Source organism: Simochromis diagramma, unplaced genomic scaffold (assembly GCF_900408965.1).
Source record: "Simochromis diagramma unplaced genomic scaffold, fSimDia1.1 OVJJ01000293.1, whole genome shotgun sequence".
NCBI lineage: Eukaryota > Metazoa > Chordata > Actinopteri > Cichliformes > Cichlidae > Simochromis > Simochromis diagramma.
In genome coordinates, this window is record NW_024386801.1 from 16,821,107 (window position 1) to 16,842,765 (window position 21,659).

The following is a 21,659-nucleotide window of genomic DNA, read 5'->3' on the forward strand; positions in this document are numbered from 1 at the left end:
CGCTGCACATTTCGAGGAGCTGATGCCTCAAAGAAAAGTCTGTGCAGGCTGCTAGTTTATCCCTTTGAAACTTTAGAAGGCGAAACTAGCTCAAAAGACTTAATAAGAAATTGTTTAACAGTTATTTCTTACTATCATTGACCCAAGTGTGAAAAAAAGAGTAAGTATATTCCATTGAATTGAACATTTCACATTGTACCTCCATTAAAAAAAAACATGGAAAATTTAGATGTAATCAGATTACTTAAAGTCAGCATTTGGACTAGGAAATGGTTGCAATCTGTGTGGAAAACATCTGGTCATCTCCCTATTGTAGCATCTAAACCACAACTTGTTGCTGCAAACTTATTGGCCAGTAGTTAGTCATGCAATGCTGACTGACCGCAACTGTGTAGCTTGAAGTCTGGCAATATGGTGTTTTTACTTCTGATCATGACCTTGTGAATCACCCAAATCTCTCCCTCCGGGTCTGTGTTTGCACCATAAAAGGTAGCATATGTTGCACCTTCATTCATAGAAACATGCTGGCTATGTGAGGTGAGCCTATAACCCGTGTGCCAAACATGATCACAATAGTACTTAGAGTCATACACAAAGAGCTTGAGAATTTGAATGGTGTTGTACATTAATGTTTGTGTGTCAGTGTTGAGCGGTAATGTATTTTAACCCCAGTTCGGTATCCCTGTCAGTAAACCTCTAATGAATTTCTTGCTGTGTGTACATAAGGAGTAGGATAGCTCCTCTCTATTCATAGGTTTAACTCTCTGGACTGATTTAAGATGGTCTAGCAGGGAGATACAGCCTCGCCGAGTCTCCATTTCAAGTTGTGTTAAAAGTGCATTCATACTATAACCTATTTGATGTTTAATGCATAGAAGTCCTGCACCACAAAAATAGATAGAACCCAACAAAATAACCATGCTTTTTGTTTTCTATGTTGTGGACACAGCTAACATAGAAGCTTTTTAGATACTTAAAGATGTGACGATGATACTGAGTAAGCTGTGAATCACATTTAAGATCATTTCAGTAGATATTTGGGATTCATGTATTTGCATTAGTTTGATATTGCATAGCACCGTTTTCTAGCAATGGTTGGCACTGCTCTTCCAAAGCGCGGGTTAGGGTTAGGGTATATGATGACTTAGACCTCAGAGTGTTAATATAATAATATTTATGTTTTTAAACCTAAATCTAGCAACTGCTGGACAGAGGTGTGATTACTACGTCTTGAATAAATGAGATCAAGCACGCTGCTGGATTCGATCTAAGTGCTCTGTTTTAGTTTAGTAGCGTCCCACTAGGTCATCGTAGGAAACCACCGACACCGCAGCTACTCTCCTGTCTCTCTCACACACACACATACACACACAGGGGAGAAGCGGGTGACTGTATTTTGTCTCAACACCTGAATTTCAAGCTGCCATCAGCCTGCATGCAACCTTCGCGATTGTGATCTTTTCCAGTGACTAGTGCCCTTGATTGAAGATGTAACCATGTTTTCTAACCGCGTCCGTATGTATTATGGAATTCTTTAGCATGGCATATGAAATCATGGAATACACCCCTCGGAGAAAATGTTCCGATCCCTGCTTCAAATCTGCAAATTCCAACATCATCATAATCAAATGTAGAGGGAAAAGCTGTTCGTGTTCTGCTCCTATTTAGGTTCCTTGTTCAAATCCCCCCAAATTATGAACGCCAAACCTCCCACCCACCCCTGTGCTCAGTGATGCAGTCTTAGTTCTGGACTGAAGGGAGGAGATGTCGGCAGTTTTTCAAGAAGTAAAGATCAACCGCCCGCAAGTCTTATGCATTCTCTCTCTGTACTGCCTTCTCTTGGAGGCAGTCTTTCTCTTCTGGAGCTGGTCCAAGATATTACATTCGCTTTCCAAGGGAGCACACATTAATAACTGGGCTATTGTGTATTTTTAGGACTTGAGATATCGTCATTTAGCAGAGATGGTTCAAAAATGGTCTATTTGATATTTACTTCACTTTTATTTCAAGTTTTCAAGGTTGGCTGCTGCCGGCATCTCTTTTGTTGCTGACACGAGACTCTACAGTAGATGCACTGAAACAAAAAAACAAAAAAATGAACCCACATATCTCCTGCAGCTCTGCCGCTCAGCATTTCCACTGTTTTGCAAAGAGTGTGAGCTTGCTTATTACGCACCAACTGACAAATTGGAGTACAACACCGTAAACTCAGCGCGGAGATTTGAAACCAGCAATTTGAGTGTGTCTCTGTTTCCTCTGCAAAAGCAGATTTAGCATTCTTCCCCGTGCCCCGCTAACAGCGTTGGCATGAGCCAGTGCCATCAGCCCTCAGAAATGTGGAATGAATTATCCCGTGCTAACAGAAATGGGTGTTATTGAGTGACTTGTTGCAGTCTATTAAGAACCAATAATAAAATTAGAAACACATCCATCAGCAGCTTAGGAGGAAAAAGAGGGGGTTTCAGGATAAGAATGGCAAATGTGGTCTGCCCTCCGCTCCGATCTGGCCTGCTTTCTGAATGAATCATTCTATTTTAAACACTCCTGTCAAGACTCGATCCCGTAGCCGTGATTTGTTGATTTCAATTTACTGTGCATAATTAAGTGCCGTGCTACAGATTTCACATAAAAGTTAAATCTCGTTGTTCTGTGCCACATAAATCAGCCTTAGCATGCATATTCTGCGTGAACTGGCTTTATTTTTCTATTGCATTTATGCTGCTCATCAGCCGTGGTCAGTGCAGCTTTTGGTTATCGATCTCCCTATCAAAGCATATTTGAACTTCTCCCCTTGTTTTTAATGACATGTTTTGACTTGGTAAAGCCTCATCCTGTGTGCAATCAGACATTCCTTTGGCTAACTACCTGTAATAGAGATGCCCTTCACTTAAACAAAAAAAAGAAATGCCTATGAATACCTTACAGCTCTGTTCAAATTGCAATGCACTTGAAGTCAGTGATTAGAGCCTGAAAATGGACACCTTTCAACAGCTACACTCAGCATCAAAGGCCAACACTGGCCCCCTTGTCATAAAATGGCCTGCTCTGGTTACTCTTTGTTTGACTTTCCAACCAGTTTGTCACCATCCTGATCCACGCTTTTTCACATGAAAGAGGTTTCTTGTATTGTGCTGCTAGTGAATTATTGCAAAAGTTCAGTCATTCTGCCTTTGGCTCATTGCACAAGAATGGATGGAGCACTTGAGCAGGTGAGCCGAGGAAACACGACAGTTTTTTATTGTTACGACAATTTAAATTTAAGCATACCTAGGTATAACTGTGCACAACTGCTACAGTGAAACAATCAGACCCTTTTAAGAAAAGATGTAAGCAAGTCTTTTTTCTTTCATGACCCCCCCCCCCCCCCCCCTCGTTTTGCTTCTTCACTGTGCTCCTTTTATTATTTTTTTTCCCATTTTGTCTCCCTGTCTCTCTCTATTGTTTTTTTGTCAGGTGCAGAGAAGTTGCCCCAATCTGTGGGTTACAGGAAAAACAAAAAAGAGAGAAAGAGAAAAAAAGAAATGGGAGTAGTGTAGAGGTGTCAGGGAATTAAAGGTGTGTTCATGCCATCCTCCTTCTTTCTCTTTCACCCATTTCCTCTCACAGGATCAACATTGTGGTGAAGGTAGTGGTCAGTCCACCTGCTAGAACCTACAGGGCTGCAGGGACCAAACTAGCATCCAGTCACTAGAAAGGATGATTAAGTCAGCAGGTTTATTGAAAACCATTTGTGTGGAAAGAACTCCCCGGACAGGCACATACTTGATCGGGAGCTGGAGATGGCAGGGCTACCTCTCGGAGGAGGGGAAAGGTCACTGCAGACACCAAGAGCCAGACATAACTGAGGGAGGCTGTTTTTTTTATCCACAGTGGAGTTGGATAAGTAAGTGCAAAGAGGATGTGGTTGAAAAAAGTTTGGGAATTTTGGCTTAGTGTTATATACACCATTCCCGTTTTTATAGAAAACCTGAATTCACAGAGAATAGAGTGTGCCAGAAACAACAGATGAACCATTTTTGGTGTCTTTTCCCACTCCGAATACAATAATCAGAGAAAAACAAACTGTGTGGGACCATCTTTTCCACATTGTTGCTGATATATATATATATATATATATGTATATATCTTAAATATATATATAGATCTTAAAAATGACTTTGGTGTGATTTGAGAATCCCTGTGGTGTTCTTAAATTTCCTGAACACTCATAATTAATAATTATTATGCCAACATTTTATTTGCTGTTGTCAAGACTTGAAGTAGCAATTAATTTGCTTTTCCCTCCACACGTCTACAATTCATCCGACACACCGCACTACAAGCTCCTGGGCCGAGGACAACAGAATACTTGCAGATTATAAATTCTTTGGTGGAGCTCCTTCCCTTTCTCGGAATCAGCTGATGGTCGTTTTGTGGTGAAATCATATCTCCGCAGAATGGAGGCACAGCATCAGTCTAACCTAAGGGTAATAATGAATGGATGAAAAAATCTGTTTAAAATGACCACGCGGTTCGGTTATTGCTTTGTTTTGCTCATTCTGACAAAGCGAGAGCTAATACAAGCTGAAATATTCACTCTGGCCAGATGAAGATTTCCAGAAAAGTCCCCTTTAAATCACATGGCGATTGTGTCTCGAGAGCAGACATTCAAGGACAGTATAAACAAAGCAAGGCAAAGGGAATCAGTCAGCATTGTAATTTCAGCCATCCACACTGTCAACCCCACAATTATTCAAAATTCAAAGAAGAAATAACATGGCATAACTGTGTAAACTTACATCTCATGTTTTCAAGGCTGTGATTGGCTGGGAGTGAAGCTTGGCAGAAAAAAACACACAAGCTTACTCAGCTGGCAAGAAGGTGTCATGCCCAGGACTAGCTTAACAAAGGCAGTCAAAAAAGCCATTCTTCAAACTGTTTTTTCCTTCTCCTTTTTTTTTTTTTTTCACCACAAGTGGATACTTTGACACTGGTGAACTCTCCCGAAATGCCATCAATCATCTCACTGCCACTGAGGATTTTTCCCCTTTGTGGGGATTACTTTTTGTTGGTTCTACGCCCTTCAGGCATACTGCAGCTCGACTACTTAATCATTCACCCAAATCTCGCTATCCCACAGAGATAAAGAAAAATAAATATTGTTATCATTAAAGGACGGAATATTAAAGCCGATAAAAGATCTGATGCATCACCAGTGCTGATCTGCCAGCAAAACAGCAGATCCACTCCCAGGCAGCCAAGCAGTTGGCACTGAGCGGATAACAGCGTGGAAATGACGCGTGCATTGTGTTATGGTGGAACGGTGGTGGATAAAAGGCCTATTTTTCAGCCCGTCATCATGTGGGTTGCGCTAATCCTCTCTGCCTTCCTCCATGTGAGCCCAGAGAAGCTGGAGCGGTCCGACGTGCGCGCGTGCGCATCCCGCGCGTAGGATCTTTCACTAACTTTATCAGATAGCAGGAGAGTCCGTTGCTTTGTTGTTCTGCAGCGTGTGGGCTGTGGTCATCATCGGCAGTAAAAGGTCATGTCTTACGCTTTTTCTTCCCAGCGTCTTGCCTCACATCCTCTGCCCACAGCATGTGTCTGTATCTAGGGTGTGGCTTGTTGTCCTACGCAACCAAACAGCACTATCATTGCCGGGTCCGCTTTTCTGCTTGTTCATTCATCAGCTCTGTCTCTGTCTCAGAATGTGTGGGTGTGTCCGTTTGCTGGGGTCCCTCACCTTTTCCTCACCCCATTTCTCTCTCCCCCGCCCACCCACAGTCTGTCTGAGCTGTTCAGAGACCCGACCCTTGTGGCCCCCTGCACACGGGGCTCCCCGTAGCCTCGCGTTATCGGTGGGATCTGCGTCTGTCTGTGTCTGCCAGTGCAGCTAGACGCAGGAGGAAGCAGGATGCAAGAGGATCAACTGTAATCTCACTCTGTGCTTTGTTCCACACAATCCCAGGCCCATCACTGTATTCTCTACTTGCTGTCCCACCACTGGACATTTACATGTGCCAACAATCACATCGCTACTGGCCCACTTAGGTGAGAGTTCAGAGAGAGAGAAACAGCGAGAGGGAGAGAGTCTTAGTGGGTTTTTAAGGCAGAGACACCGGTTTGGAGGGAGAAGATGCTAAGAGACGTGGGGCTTTATTTTGACTGTGTGATGATGAGTATCACCAAATATGAAAATGTCAAGTCTGGAGGTTTCTTTTGTAATGAGAAGGAGAAACATGTCATCAGTGGCATATTTGACTCGTTGATTATAGTGGTGAGGATAATGATATCTTCGTTGATGCGCTGTGGGATCCGCACACATCTCGGTAAATATGTTTCCGCTGAAGATGAAACAAATTCAAGTAAAGATTGAAATTGAGGAAAATCCTCGACATTGTCCTCCCGTGAACTTGATGAATGCTTCGTAGAGCGCGCAGCGGCCTACGTTTGTAGATGTGTGCAGGTGAGGTCCTGATTTGGGCTCATTATTAGGATGAAAGGGTGGGAAGAAGGATTTGTGCTTGTTTTAGCAAGCCTCAGCATTCAGTCAAAAAGCTTTATCTTCACCTCAGGCAGATCAGAGGAGAGAAAGGATGCTTTTGAAACGGTTTTGTGCCAGCCCAATTTTCTGTGCCTGGGAGGCAGCTTACCTAAATTCTCAGAATTTAATAGTGCACCGGCAAAGTTAAACACCCTCATAATTGTTTTTAGCTTTTCTTCTCAAAGCCCTCCTCATTATATGAATCAAACTGGAGGACCTACAGTGAGCGGCCGTGCCAAAGCGTGTCACTTCCTCGGCTCTCTGATGTGAGTTCTCTGAGAATGTGGAGCCTAGTTCTGGTAAAACAATATTATTTTATTGTACAGGAACACGGCTGTGCTAATTCCTCAAGCTGCAAACCTCACGGACCACAACTTTGTCTATAATTTGCTGGGAGCATATGTTCATAGCAACGGTACATAAAGCGGAACGGAAAACAGTAGTAGAGAGCGCAGTAGTCAGTTCAGCGAGTGGTACACAAAGCGAGGGGTTTTCCTCCAACTTTCTTCCCCTTCCATGGGGCCCTGGAGACAGGATTCCAGCACCAGTATGGCTTTGGTTAGAGCTTATTCTCAGTATTTTTTGGTGTCATAACTTTATTATATGTGCACAGTGACGTAAAATAACTTTGTTATGTAGTATCCATGAACTTGCATGTGCTCACAATGTTTTAAAAGCGGTATCATGTTTCCATTTGATTCACCGGAGCTGCAGAGTGTGTTGCACGATGCTTTGTTTTTGCTTTTGAAAATGATGACCCGGAGCTTTTATTTCTGGGTTTTAGTGTTTTGATTCAATTTCTATAGTTTTGCTGCAAGACGGGGGAAAAGTAAGAGAAAAAAAACCCCATGATGTACATGTTACTTGAGAAACAGCACTCTGCAACTTCCATATCTGCTATAAAAAAGGTTTGGCATCGTGTTTTTTATCAATATTATTATCATTATTGTTATTATTATTTTGTATCTTGTGAAAATCCCACAATATGTGTAAAGACTCTTGGCCACCAGCAGGTGACACTTTTCCCTTTGTTCACTGTGGGCCATTTGTGTGTGACAAGATGTTCTTACAGGTAATGTGTGAATGTGATGTGAAACTTGAACTTCGAGTGTGTCGCTGTGTTGTGGAGATTTTATTTCTTATGCAATCTACTCTCCACCCCCCCCCCCCCAATCCCACCCCACTCCCTTGTGTCCCCTGTGGGAGTGAGTGCATGTCTGGGATGAGGGGTCTTTAAAAGGCTTTCCCCTTCACTGCTCCAGCAACAGCAGGCTTGGCCTGTGTGGAGAGGCAATTCAGCCACCCTGCTGGAAACCTGCCGGTTTCTGTGTGTACTTCTGTGTATGTATGTGTGTGTGTTTTGCTGTTGTTTGGCACCCCCTCCCCACCCCTTCCCTACCAGGAATCCAGCCTAAACTACTTCTCTCCAGTCCTTTTAGTCTACTGAATGTCTTTACCCATCCTCTGGCTCACCTCACCTTTACCGTAACCGAATCATACCTTTGCTGTGATGTTCTGTAAAGCTTGATGTCTGCATGTTTCGCTACATCTTTCTTAGGCTGTACACCGTCCGTATGTATCACATTGTGCAATCGGAATTCTCAGAATCCCAGACATGTTTTATGGGGAAGCGTGCTGACGAGGACAGAAGGAATTTGTTTCTGGCTGGCAGGATTAGTAAAGGAAATTAGCTCAGCATCTCCACTAGCTGCTTTGTAAAACATCAGGTCAGTCATAATAGTAACAGATGAATGCGATAACCTTTAGCAAGTCTAGGTTGTCAGGCCATTTCTACCCTCACTTGACCTTTTTTTTTGTATATTTTAACCATTTGTCCCATGATGGGGCAGACACACAACATGACTGACCTTGGCCTGGTTTTTGGAGAGAAAAGGGCGCTCTACAGCCAATTCTGTATCCAAGTCCCTTCAGTATATCTTTTCCCTTTCCTCTCCTGTCAACAACATATCTTTACTATGGCCTGTGAACAGAGAAGAAAGCAAGGCCCTTTGAGGTCAGCGGCAATGTTACTACATCAGCTTGTCTATAGTACACAAGTGCTGCCTGTATAGTATCCCCGGTTGTAAATCTTCTATGCTGTGTCATGTGAATTTTGGCTAGCGGTGTGCCTGCCTCCGTCTCTAAACACAGATTGCAGTTTTAGCGGCAAGCCACTACATCCAGAGACTTCTTTTTATGTCCTAGTGTCGGCAGATGGTCAAAAGACACGGCGGGCCATCGCAGTGGGAGCCGCTGTCCAAAGTGGTGTGGTCAGGTAATGTGAAGGCCAAAGCATACTGCGTCAGTATTTCTGGTTTTAGCCCCCAACGCAGGGCTGTAACAAAAGATTTTATGTCTGCATATGAGCTCCCTTACCTGTTCTCAGTGAAACAAGCCTGATCTTCTTGCCTGCTTTCTTGGCTGCTACAGCAGACACTTGCCACTAAACTCCATTAGACATCTGGTTTAATATTCCCCCATTCTTCTCTCCTGGATGTTTCCAAGTTCATTGAGGTTTTTCTGGTCACTCCAATTTTCCACTGGCAGCTAGCAAGGCTATCCCAGGGTGGTTCCTCCTGGAGTGCTGTCAGGACTCTGGGGCCAGCCTCTTTTGGGGCTTTTTGCTGCTGTTATGGGTGCATTTTCTCCTTCAAAATTTCATCAGATGCACATCTGTTCGGGGGCCTCTTTCTTTCTCCAGAACACAGGCGTTTAAAAAAGAAGATGTTGCACACGCAGGATGCACATGCTACACCTTTGCATTGCTATATTAATGTAACTGAGCCAGGCAGTTCAACAGCAGAATATAATCTTTGGTGTCTAGACTCTGACTCATCGCCCACTCTAAATATGATACAGAAATTGGGAGTGATGAGTAAACATCCACACAGAGCCTACAGGTTGGGTTGGTGAAAGGGGTTGACATATCAGGGTAGTGCACTGACATGTCGGAGGGAGAGATGGGAAATTCTGCAAGTAGACCACCAAACTGAGAGGAGGGGTGTTTGGGATATGACATGTGGAAACTGAAGCATGTTAGCGTGCATAACACAGTGTGGCTGGAGTTGCCTGTCTGAACTGGCTTCACTCCACTTATTTTGTTCGTAACCTTTCCATCTTTGATTTATGAGTCAGTCACTTTCAGGGAAACAGAATGAAAGCATTCTCTATTCTGATTGTCATCATTGCCCCACTAATAGCATAACTCATTGAGTACCACCCTTTCTCTGGAAACTGCCTTTATCCTGTTTTAAACATTACAGCGATGCTCTGTTTGTGCATCTATGTGTAAACGAGCTTTTAACAGTGTATGCGCGCAAGGGTGGAGGGAAGTGGAAGTGTGTCGTATTATTTTATTATGTGGCCGGTCAGGGAGCGTTTGCATGTGTGTGTGTGTGCATGTGAACAGATCTACATTGCAGCTGTGTGACTGCATTTGTGTATGAGGTGGGGGCAGCAGAATGTCACCACAAGCTGGTGGGGCACAGCTCTGCTGCTAACCAAAGAAGCAAGTGGTTGTGAGTCAGTGCCCACCAGGCAAACCTGTGGCTATGATATTAAGTCTACAGCACCAGTGCCAGGGTAGGAAATTAACAGTGGCTTTGGGTGAAAACATCTCTGAGAGTTCAAAAATGCCCCCGAGACCAGAATAGGAGGTGTAAAAAGTCCCTCTAAAAAAAGAAGAGGAAATGAAATGGAAAACAGCTGCAAATGGCTGCATATTAGCAGTATATTTAGGAGTACATAAAGCACATTGCTTTTGAAATGAAAAAAAAGTCTAATAAAAATTTGTACACATAAGCTTTAGCGGATAACACAAGCTATCGAGTGTTTGCTTGGCGTCCATAAAGTCGTTTTTGTCTTGTTTCCTTATAATTTTCACTTCATTTGTTGTATTTTTGTATTTAAAGGCTAATCAGTGTTTAGAACATATAGTCAAATACACTGAAACTGTCTACAATGTAGAAAAAATAATACATAAAAAATAGAATTCTATCCAAAGCCTACAAGGATGCTACCAGAATTTACTCATAAATAAATAGGTTTCTACAGATGATATGATCAGTTATTTTGGCCCTTTGAACTTGTATTTTCTGCAGTGTGTTTTGGCATCCAGCAGAAATACAGTAAAGAGGGGATTCTTGAGTTCATGTGGTTGCCTGCAAGAAGCATAAGAAAAACAGTGGTTGCAGTGACATGCTTGCAAAAGTATAGGATAAGTTTGACTATCATATCCATTAGTTTGGAGGCGGTATATTGAACACTTGTGACAAGTTCTGTATGTGCAACTTTATATTCGGCCACTCATTTGAAAATTTACATCAAGCTTTTATGTTCACTAGCCTGTTGAAACCGGATGATTCTTTTTGATAGGTCATGTACTGTGACGTTTGCAAACTACCGAACACGATGAACCTCTGAGAACCGCTGAAAAAAGAAAATGATAAACTGGCATGGAGCTTTTGGCCCTCTGAAGTGCAGAACAACAGAACACATTTTACCTAGAGTGATTCCAATAATTGCGACTGAGTACATTACACAACACACATCAAAGACTTACAAAACCTTCTTCTCCACAGGCTGAAAGGCCCCTTAAAACACTCTTTGGTTAGCCTTGTTTCTGAGGATTGCCTCCTTCTAGATTACTGCCACTTGGAGGGAGACCAGGGTTGTAATAACCCCCAGTCCTTCCTATACCCAGAGACGATGTCTTTTAAGTCAGATCCCTTTGTAGCCATTAGGGGAATAGTACAGTTATTTCAGATATGCAGGAAGTGAGTGGAATTGTATGGTATGGTTATTGTCACCGTCCTTTTAGCTAAAGTGTACCCAGGTCCTTTACATGTTGTTTATTGTATATATATATAATTTTTTTCTCTTATTGACACAACAAGAAGTCTATACCTCGGGCATTGGCATTCTCAATTTTTTTCCCAAGACATTGAATCTATTTTTTGGTTTTTAAGTGATGACAGTGCACATAGTATTTTATCTAGTGACATAAGCCCAAGTAGAACTTTTTAAAGCCAATAACAACTAATCTAAACCTTCAGTTTGAATGCTTTCATGGCCAGTAAGCATGCACTGTCTTTAAAGCCTGAAGTCAGACTATGAGACATAGGTAGAATTAATCTTGTTAGGTTTAGCAGCTGCTCTTATCTTCTGAGGTCCTGGTATTACCTGATCTAGGCACCACAGGGCTTCCTTTCTTGTCAGTGATCAGTATCAGAGTCAGCGAGACCTGCAGACCCCAACTGTGTGCAGTGTGGGCAGCAGTACAAGGTGCTCCTGTGGAGGAATTCAGCACTTTGGACAGCACCTACCCCAGCTCTCCCCACACTGGAATTCCAACACTGCACTCTTGCAGGCTAGGTCCAAGGAATTTGTGGTGGGAAGTATGACCACATTTCTACCAAGGTACAGAAAGCAAGCTGTTCATGAGAGGAAAGCAAAATGGTGGCTTATCGAATGATGGGAAAGATTCTGAATATCTGTGGTGTTGTCAAAAATCAAATTCTCTGCGCTGTAAAATGCTGTGAGTGGAGCATTTATCAAGCGGTATCTGTTTTTCTTTTTCAGGCAGCCGGGAAGCAGCTTTTACCTATGCCATCACAGCGGCTGGGGTGGCCCATGCTATCACCGCAGCATGCAGCCAAGGCAACCTCAGTCAGTGTGGATGTGACAGGGAGAAGCAGGGTTATTATAATCAGGAGGAAGGCTGGAAATGGGGAGGATGCTCGGCAGACATCAAGTACGGCATAGAGTTCTCTCGCCGCTTCGTGGATGCCCGCGAGATTAGAAAGACCCCACGTCGTCTGATGAACTTGCACAACAATGAGGCAGGCAGAAAGGTAAAGAAAGATGTCATATACTTTTCTTTTAGCCTCGAAGTCACAAAAACCACAGAAAATGCTTAAACAAATCTTACTTAAATTAATTACTTAAATATTATTTAAACTGTGCACAATAAATGTCTATCCTCAACAGAGCATACTTACTGCGAAGTGAATTTTTGCATTATCTTGATGACCTAACTTTTGTTTTTACCTCCAAACAAAGAAGGTTACTCATTGGATTAAGCTTGCGTTTGGTGATCACGCTGATAAATGATACCGCAACGAATAAATGGACGTCTGGAGCAACTAAATAGAGCTAGCAGCAGTCTGGAAGTAGTTACAAAGAACAATTGTTATTTATTCTTTAAGTCACTTGATAGCAGTTGATAGCATGGCATATCTGCCAGCCAAAGATACAAACAACTGGATGAATGGATTTAATGGCAAACATGTGTTTATCCATAGATGCAGAGATGTGTCCCAGACAAGCGGAGCTCTCCCAGATAAAGAGCTCAAAGTCGCAGACTTGTGACAAAAAGCTGCGATCAATCAACAGATCAGCAGTTTATTTCTTAGAGAACGGATAGCAGAACGTCATGAAGAACGTTAACGACCAGGAAAAAAAAGACAGAGAGAGTGTGGGAGGTGAAAAAAAGAAAAAAGACAATACTTAGTTGAAAAATGGATCTAATTAATAACTTCAGCTGTATAATGTTCACTGGGAAAATGGAGCCTTCCCAAGTGGTTGCCAGATGGAGGACTGCCATTTATCCTTTCCAGTTCCTTTCATGGAATTATGAAGTGTAAAGTCAGGAACAGGATATTATTGCAGTTGTCTGCACAATACCAAAACATGTCACTGCCATTTGACTGCATCTATTCAGGGTGTGAAAGCAGGCCGACAATGCTAGTGTTAACACAGCAGACTGATATGGTCTACGCTGCATGCCATGGTACTGGCAGCTCTCTCGATTAGAGCTGGCACTATTGCCGCTTTGCTCTTTGTAGCTCAAAAAAATTAAATGCTATGAGGAAGTGTCAGATTCTTTTTTTGTGTGCATACTGAAGGAAAGCTAAAAAGTTTTCTTTCTTAGAGTTTAAGAACTTATAAGGACACAGAGATTTGGGCCTTCTCTGATTGTACCTCACTTTGTTTGATGATGCATGCACAGTTACTCCAAGAGTGTCAACTGCATCACATAGGTATTAAATATTTAAAAAAAAAACAACATCCAAAAGTTAAAGACAGATAGGAGTCTTATTGGAAAACCAACACTGATCCGATCAGTCCATCTGCAATTTGCCAGATGAAGGCACACACATATGCATCGCTATATATGTAAACTGGATTTTATGTAGTTACATCTGGATTTTGTTCAGATGTGAAGCCTTTTAAATTACGAGTGTAAGAGGGCTTTGTTGATTGTTACTATTACTCTTATTAATGGAAAAACAAACCAAAAGAAGTCTACATGCAGATGTGTGTTTGACAAGCCATCTCAGGGCATCTCAGTGCATCTCTATGCGGTGATGTGTATCTGGTCATATTGGACTAATCAGTAACAGATCAGAGGCTTTGATGGACACACTTTAAGTAAATGTTTCCATACATATGTCAGACTCCATATGCCAGACATTCCTTGTGGTTTTTGTGCAGTGCATTTTTGGAAATCCTCACTCTGAATTAATACTGGAGGCAGGCTTGACATCTGATCCCAGCTTTTATGTAGTCGGGAAGGCTCAGTTTTTAAAAAAAAAAAATCAAATTTCCTCAAACCACATGAGTGCGTAGACAAGACAGAGAGAGCTATATAACATCACTTGTGTACATTTCATAAGTGTGTGATAGAAGTGATGACTTGTGCTGTTGGCAAGGCGTCATTCCAGGAAAAAGCTGCACAGCCACCCAGCAACAACAGAGACGCCCGCTTTGCTCAAGCAAATGAAGAGTTTTTAGAGTCATGGCAGATTTGTTAGCGGCGGGTTAATAGGACTCAACTAAACGACACCCTCGTGATTTCTCTGTTCCTTTGTCTTTTAGGGAAAAAAGACTTTTTTTGTTTTTGTTTTTTGTTCTTTCTTACTCTCAAGGGACAAAGGATTGACACTTGAATACTGACAACAGCACGCAATATTTACCACATGCCGCGGGATTAGGGAGCAAAGAGAAGACTTTCTGCCCTGTGTGTACCATATGTTGGAGATAAACCAACAAATCTTAAGACCAAACCTAAGAAAGGGAGTTACACAAAATAAACTGTCATATAGTCCCGTCTTATGATTGTAATATAACATAATACATCAAAATCTTACCCATATGGGAATAATGCTTTATTTTTTTGTCATAATATTGGTTAAGAACCCACTTAAACCATGTGTGTTGTCCAGCTGTAAACGATTAATTGAGTTTGCCTGTTTGTACACTGCATGCGTAACACATTTAATTGCACAATGGATCCAAATTTTCAATGGCGATCAAAAACATATGAGATATTTTTGTTTCTGCATCAGTGATATGTTTTATGGAAACCACAGGCAAAATTACTACTATAGGATATTTCTTGTAAAAGCTAGAAAAACGCTTTATATTGTAAGGAAAGGAGAGAAAACACCAACAATCAGATGAGCCCCTGTGAGCAAACACTCGGCAACAGTGGGAAGAAAAAACTCCCTTTTAACAGGAAGAAACACAGAGGGGCAGCCATCTGCCATGACTGGTTGAGGGTGAGGGAAGGGAGATGCGATGACATGCACAATATAAATGAGAGCAAGAGACTTATAATAACTAATGACTAAAATAAAGTATCCACATCAAAACAAAAGGTGTTCAAAGATCTATATATTGGTCGATTGGATATCAATGATTTTCTTTTGGACTTCCACTCTAGTCAAACTATGCAGATGTCTTGAGCTTTGCACTCATGTTGAGAAACAATAATAACAATAATAATAATAATAATAATAATAATTAGACGCTTTAAACATTTCTACCTTTTTCCCAGCACACTGGAAATCCATAGAGAGAAGGAAAATTGAAATCTTCATCTAGGGGTTCTATTACCTGAAAGTCCTATAACTGCTAGAGCTCTACAGCTGACCTGTTGTCTCTACCACTCCCCAGGTTTTAGAAGAAAGGATGAAGCTAGAGTGCAAGTGCCACGGCGTCTCGGGATCCTGTACCACTAAAACATGTTGGACTACTCTTCCGAAATTCCGCGAGATTGGCTACGTACTCAAGGACAAGTACAATAAAGCTGTGCACGTGGAGGTAGTCCGGGCCAGCCGACTGCGCCAGCCCACCCACCTCAAGGTAAAGCAGACTCAGGGCTACCGTAAGCCCATGGAGACAGACCTCGTATACATTGAGAGGTCGCCCAACTACTGCGAGGAGGACGCAGCCACAGGGAGCGTGGGAACCCAGGGACGCCTGTGCAACCGCACCTCACCACATACGGACGGCTGCGACCTTATGTGCTGCGGTCGGGGATACAATACACACCAGTACACAAAGGTGTGGCAGTGCAATTGTAAGTTCCAGTGGTGCTGCTTCGTCAAATGCAACACATGCAGTGAGAGGACGGAGGTGTTTACCTGCAAATAAGGACATGAAGAGCTCAGTGCCAGAAAAAGTGACGCGCAAAGGACTAGCTAAATGAGGAAGAAGCAGGAGAACGAGCAGGAAGGTGTGTCTTCGAGATTTTGAAGCGAAGAAATGGAATTTACACTATCAGCTCTTCGAGGCATCGTTTTGCACAGCAGAATCTATCTAATTGCTTTTCCGAAAGTAAATTCTAATTATCAGTAGGTAATACCCCCAAAACTTTACTGTCACATTGAGGTTGTGCTTATGTACTGATGTATCCGCAGTGAAGTTGGGACTACGTGTAAAGAATGAGACCCTCGGTGGGAACTGTGCTTTGCACTCTGGGATTTGTAATGGTTCGATTGCAATATAACCAGACTTGCATGGAGAGGAACTCACAGTAACCTGGGAGTTGATCGAAGTGACAGCCATTGTTAAGTCTTTGACGAGAAACTCTTTGTGGGTTTTGTCATTTTTTCACTAACGGGTGGGGGCATAAGTGAATCTTGACATGAATGATACCCCTAGCTTGGCTGGGGCTAATGGTGGAGGTCTGTAGAAATGAAGAACATTTTGTAAGTGTGGTGCATCACGCTGCGCCAATATCTGAGTGGAGAACTCTGTTAAAACCCTCTGCTGCCAACTGGAATATGGTGGAGTATGTTAGTTTTCCAGTCACACTGGAACTGTCTGTTCTGAACACTGAAAATAAATTGTCTATTTATGTTATAGTATCTTAAAACAAAACACTAACGGGTAGACATGTCTTTTTTTTTGTACTAAGTGTAAAGAAAAATACTTTTTAGAAACTGACTGGAAATGTGTGTCTATTAGAACATGACCCCCCCCCCCCCCCCCCCCCCCCAAAAACCCCTACAAAACGTAATCTTTTCTTTAAAAAAAAGGAAGAAGAAAAGAAAAAAAAAGTCATAGCTACTGGTGTGTTGACAACAGAAGAGATCTTTACAACATGTTTCACATGTTTCAGACACCTGGGCTCTACTATGTTGTAGTTTAGCTTGTTTGCAGTCCTTTTTCGCTCCCTGAGCAGTAACGACTATTTCAATGGTTGTGCAATTTCAAAGACAGTAGCATGAAAACACTGCAGAGATCCTTCCTAAATTCATTAAACATGAACATTAAAACTGTGCTGAATGTGGATGTGTTAAGTGCTGCACCTATATTTTCTATTTTAATCTATGAGAACTAAATGACTCCCATTTTACTCAGTTTGATGGTTCAATGCTAAAATATCAACTGAAGTTTAACCTGCAGTTCATCTTAATTCTTTTTTTTTATTGATAATTTTTTCAAATTCAACCAAAGACTAACTTGGAACTGTTGATTTTCTTTTGCTTATTCCCATTTTGGCTATAGGGGCATTTTACTTCTGGCTAAATAAGCTCTCCTCTGTAACAATAATAAAGGATATTTCCACTTTATTACAACTTGGATCTTACTTGAGGATTCATGATCACATTGTGCTCACTATGGTAACGGCTGAGAGATGATAACATGGTGGCAGAAAATAGAAATAAGCAATTGTAAAAAAAAAAAAAAAAAAGTACTTTATTGGTAAGGGCACCCAAAGTATACTATATGGATAAAAGTATTGGGACACATTTCTTCATCTTTAATTCAGGTCTTTTCAGTCCCATTGCTACATGTGCATAAAGTCAAGCACCTAGACTTATTTCTAGTTATTCAGCCTGCCTTTAAAAGCATTTGTGAAAGAATGGGTCATCTCAGTGAAGCTCAATGAATTCAAGTGTATTACTGTAATGGGATGCCACCACTGCAAAATTCAGTTAGTGAAATTTCTTCCTTCTTCGACAGTTCATGATGAAACTGTATGTTTGTTTGTTTTTCAAAGAACCACAGTAACTCATCCACAAAGTGTCAGACAACGTAATTGCTGAATGTGGACGCGTACTTTGCATAAAAGCAAAAAACACTCTGCGGACTCAATAATTGCAGAGCTCCAAAGTTCCTCTAACATTAACATCAGCACAAAAACAGTGTACCGGGAGCTTAATGGCATTGGTTTCCATGGCTGAGCAGCTCCTGTAGCTATAATGTGGAGGTTTGCCCATATAGCGTATATCTTATAATATGTTGTTACACAGAGTACACAGAAAGCTGCTTGCTGAAGTTTGTTGAAGTTCAATTATTATTATTTTTTTCAATGACAGATGTTTACAGCAGAAAGATGGGGCAGTATTTGTTTTTCTTTCCAGATAAATTCAACTTGAGACAAATTTGAGATGTTTCAGCATTCTCATGCCCAACTTTTTAAGTAAAATGTCACAAATGAAACCGATAGAAAGGTGTTGCTATAAAGTACAAAGAGAATCTACATTGCGCCTGAAGGTGTTAGCACATCCAAACCCCTTTAAGACCATAAATATTTGGTTTCACAACCTGTATTCAGTTTTGGCAGAAGTAGTAGCATTTCTTTAATTGATCGCTTTTAGAGATGATGACATGTTTAAATTTAGAGGATGTCAAGGTTGCTGTTTAGACCTGCTCTCAATCTTTATGCTAAGCTAAGCTTTTACACCTCCCGGCTCTAGCTCCAGACTTGACGCATAGATAATGAGAGTAGAATCTGCCAGTCTTCTCTAACAATTTAACTGTTGTGAAGTAAATGAATTGGGGTTATTGCCAGGGATAGCTCAGTAGGTAGAGTGGTGACCCCATGATCGGAAGGTCAAGGGTTCGAATCCACTGGACGGCTACCCTGAGGTACCCCTGAGCAAGGTACCATCCCTACACAGTGCACCCAATGGCTGCTCACTGCTTCACTGAGTGAATGGGTTAAATGCAGAGAGGAATTTCCCCACGGGGATCAATAAAGTATACATACATTAAAATGTCAAATTATTCCTTTAATACATGCAGTATGAAAAAGGTAAAAAGTCGATCTATCCTAGCAGATTGTTTTAACCACTCTTTGCTTTTTGTTTGTTTGTTTACATTTAATCTACAACACCACGATAAAATCATGTGACAGTGAAAGAGCGTCCAGGCCAGTTTATCTTCATTTACATGTTAATTAATAGATTTGAGATGTAGATTGACTTTTGCACATTTATGATTACACATAAAACCATGTAGCCTAGTCATTTAAAATGTAGTATTAGCTTTTCTTTTTCATTTCAGCAAAGGCGCAACTCAGATGGATTAAACAAAGCAATTACATTCATAACTGTGCACATTTACTCAATTAAATAGCTTATTATAACAAAAAGTTTCTAGCGTGTATTTTTACACTGCCATGTTTTCATTGTTCCTGAAATAGTGCCTAAAATAACTCCAGTTAGAGCCATTAAAAGAAATAGACTCAGATGCAAACACATTTCCACACATAAAAATCTGATGCGTATTTGATTCAATGATGAATTGCATTATGAAATATAAAAGAAAGCTTACCCCTGAACCCTAAACACACATTCTTCACTTTATTGCTCACTGCCTGTTGGTACAAGAGTGTTCCTGCCTGGTGTTCAGTTGCCCGTATCGGTTGTTCCAACAAACATCCAAAGCTATTATTTTCATAAATTTTCTCCCTTCGAAGGAAAACACACACATTAAATTTGTTGATTGTGTGTGTGTGCGTGTGTGTGTGCGCGTGTATGTGTGTCCAGGTTTGAAGCCAAACTTTATGCCGAAGTCTGTTATTCAAACATTCCAACCACGCTTAATATAGTAACTGGCAAGTGCATTAGGAAGCATAAATCATTAAAAATCAAAAATAAATAAATCAAGCACTCTGCTGACTTTGACATTATTTTGTACACAGCACATGTTCGTAATATGCTGTGGTCTGCTGTCTTGATTGTGGCACGCATGGAACAGAAGTCAATTATCTCGCTCCAGTATGGAAAGGAGCTTCTTGTCTGTGTCAAACCGGGCAGTGATCACAAAGAAGAGGGGAAAAATAGTCAAATCTGTACCACTAATATTTTAATTCTACACACAGTTAAAGCTCAACATTATTAAATGGAATTATTAGGGCTTTTACTGTCCCTGTTTTCTATTATGTTTCCAAGTGTGGATGATATTACTCTCAAAACCCGATGTGGCTGATAAGAAGAGTCGAACTGAGGATTTTAGCATGCAGAGTGAAAGGATAGCTGTCTCCACCCTCAAGCCTCCTCATCCACTCTGTGTTGGCAAAAGCGTTTTGGAGTCACTAAATGGGGAGAGATCCCTCATGCAAATCACCTGATGTGAATAGGAAGTTACTCAGTGTGCCTCTTTGTTTTTGGACACACAAACAAGAGTGTAGTTCTTTTGTGAGGGTGTTTTTGAGATGGATGGGATGGCTTGATGAAAGGAGGTGCATGTGAAGCCGGAAACAGCAAGTGAAAAGGGTGGGTATTTAAGAGAGGGCCTGACTGAGAATGCATTGGAGAAATAGTGGGTACACTGTATAAGAAGGAGCAGCTGCCGGTGCAAGTTGGCGACAAACTAGAGCAAAGCTAGTAAAAAAAGAAGATATTCTGTGTATTTAATAAACGATTAAATCCAATGTTTAATTTATATTTATTATTATTAAATGTTCAAATCATTCATAACTTTACATATTTAACAAATGACCTTTCCAGACTTTTGTCGGCTTTCGTCTATTTCTATGTAATGGATATATGTATGAGACCCATGCTACTTTGTCAATTAAACGGAGGTTCGCGCTCATCCTCCTGTATGTGAAAAGCATTGTGGACGGGCAGCAGAGCAGAAGTAAGATGTGTTTTGTTAGTTGTCTGAAGCCCAGGGGACCGGAACCATATAAGCTCCCCATATTATTCCCTGGATTGAGAAAAATAAATCCATTTGTTTCCGACAAACATTTTGTCATTAAAAATATGAGATAGAAAAACAGAGTCTGCTGTGTGTGCCTTCTTCTAAAGCTGCTATTGTTTGGGTGTCAGGATCATTAGTTCATTGGGATATATTCTGCAAGCTAATGCTTCTGGTCCATCTCACTTCTGGGAGCAATGTGCCCACTTTTCCAATTCATGGAAAATGAGTTATGAGGTAACATAACTGCTGGAATGGGTGAACCTTGCCTGTGTTAAGGCCAAGCATTTAGCTTATGTAAATTTAACACATTATCATACTGTTCAGAGTTCACTGTATGGCGAAATGTGTCAGGGACATGAGAGCTTTGTGAGCCATGGGAAGCTTTTAATTTAGGTGAAGGAGTAACAAGACTGCCGGCTTCCATTCATGAAAGCTGAAGAGAAGAGGGAAGACAGAAACATGGAAAAAATCATAGTCCTATGGGGTCATTTACTTTCTTGTCCTTTGAACCAATAAAATGGCTCAACACAGTCCAATTCTCAAATCCGGTGCTGCAAAGAGATTTTAGGGTGCCTAAGTAATCAAATGGATCTAAGCCAAAGGTGTACAAACCAGCTTTTAATTTAAATTTGATAGGATAGTAAAGAAAATTGTTTTCTCCAGCCTTTGTTTCTGTTATTGTGATGTTAGAAGGGTGTTCTGAAATTTCTTTGAAATATCTCCAGTATCCTGCCTCCTTCGCTAACTTGTAACTTTCGTAATGGACATTCAGGTTAACAGCTTGGCCCTTCACAGATACGACACGTGATGATATGTGAAGAGACAAAAAGGGGTGGCAAAAAAAAGAAAGAAAGAAAATGACCCAAATGAAGGGATGAAATCTAAGATCAAGGAGTGAAAGATCTACTGA

General features: G+C 41.3%; 1 protein-coding gene across 2 annotated transcripts in view; it reads left to right on the forward strand.

Annotated features, from left to right (window-relative positions):
- The window catches only part of wnt7bb (wingless-type MMTV integration site family, member 7Bb), a 31,899-nt gene extending 11,072 nt beyond the window's left edge, over positions 1–20,827 (forward strand). For both annotated transcript variants that reach the window (XM_040026222.1, XM_040026221.1), the window contains 2 exons: positions 12,104–12,375; positions 15,482–20,827. In XM_040026222.1, the coding sequence (XP_039882156.1) occupies positions 12,104–12,375; positions 15,482–15,961 (752 nt within the window). In that variant the 3' untranslated portion in view covers positions 15,962–20,827. The remainder of the gene's footprint in view (positions 1–12,103; positions 12,376–15,481) is intronic.
- Positions 20,828–21,659: the final 832 nt, after the last annotated feature.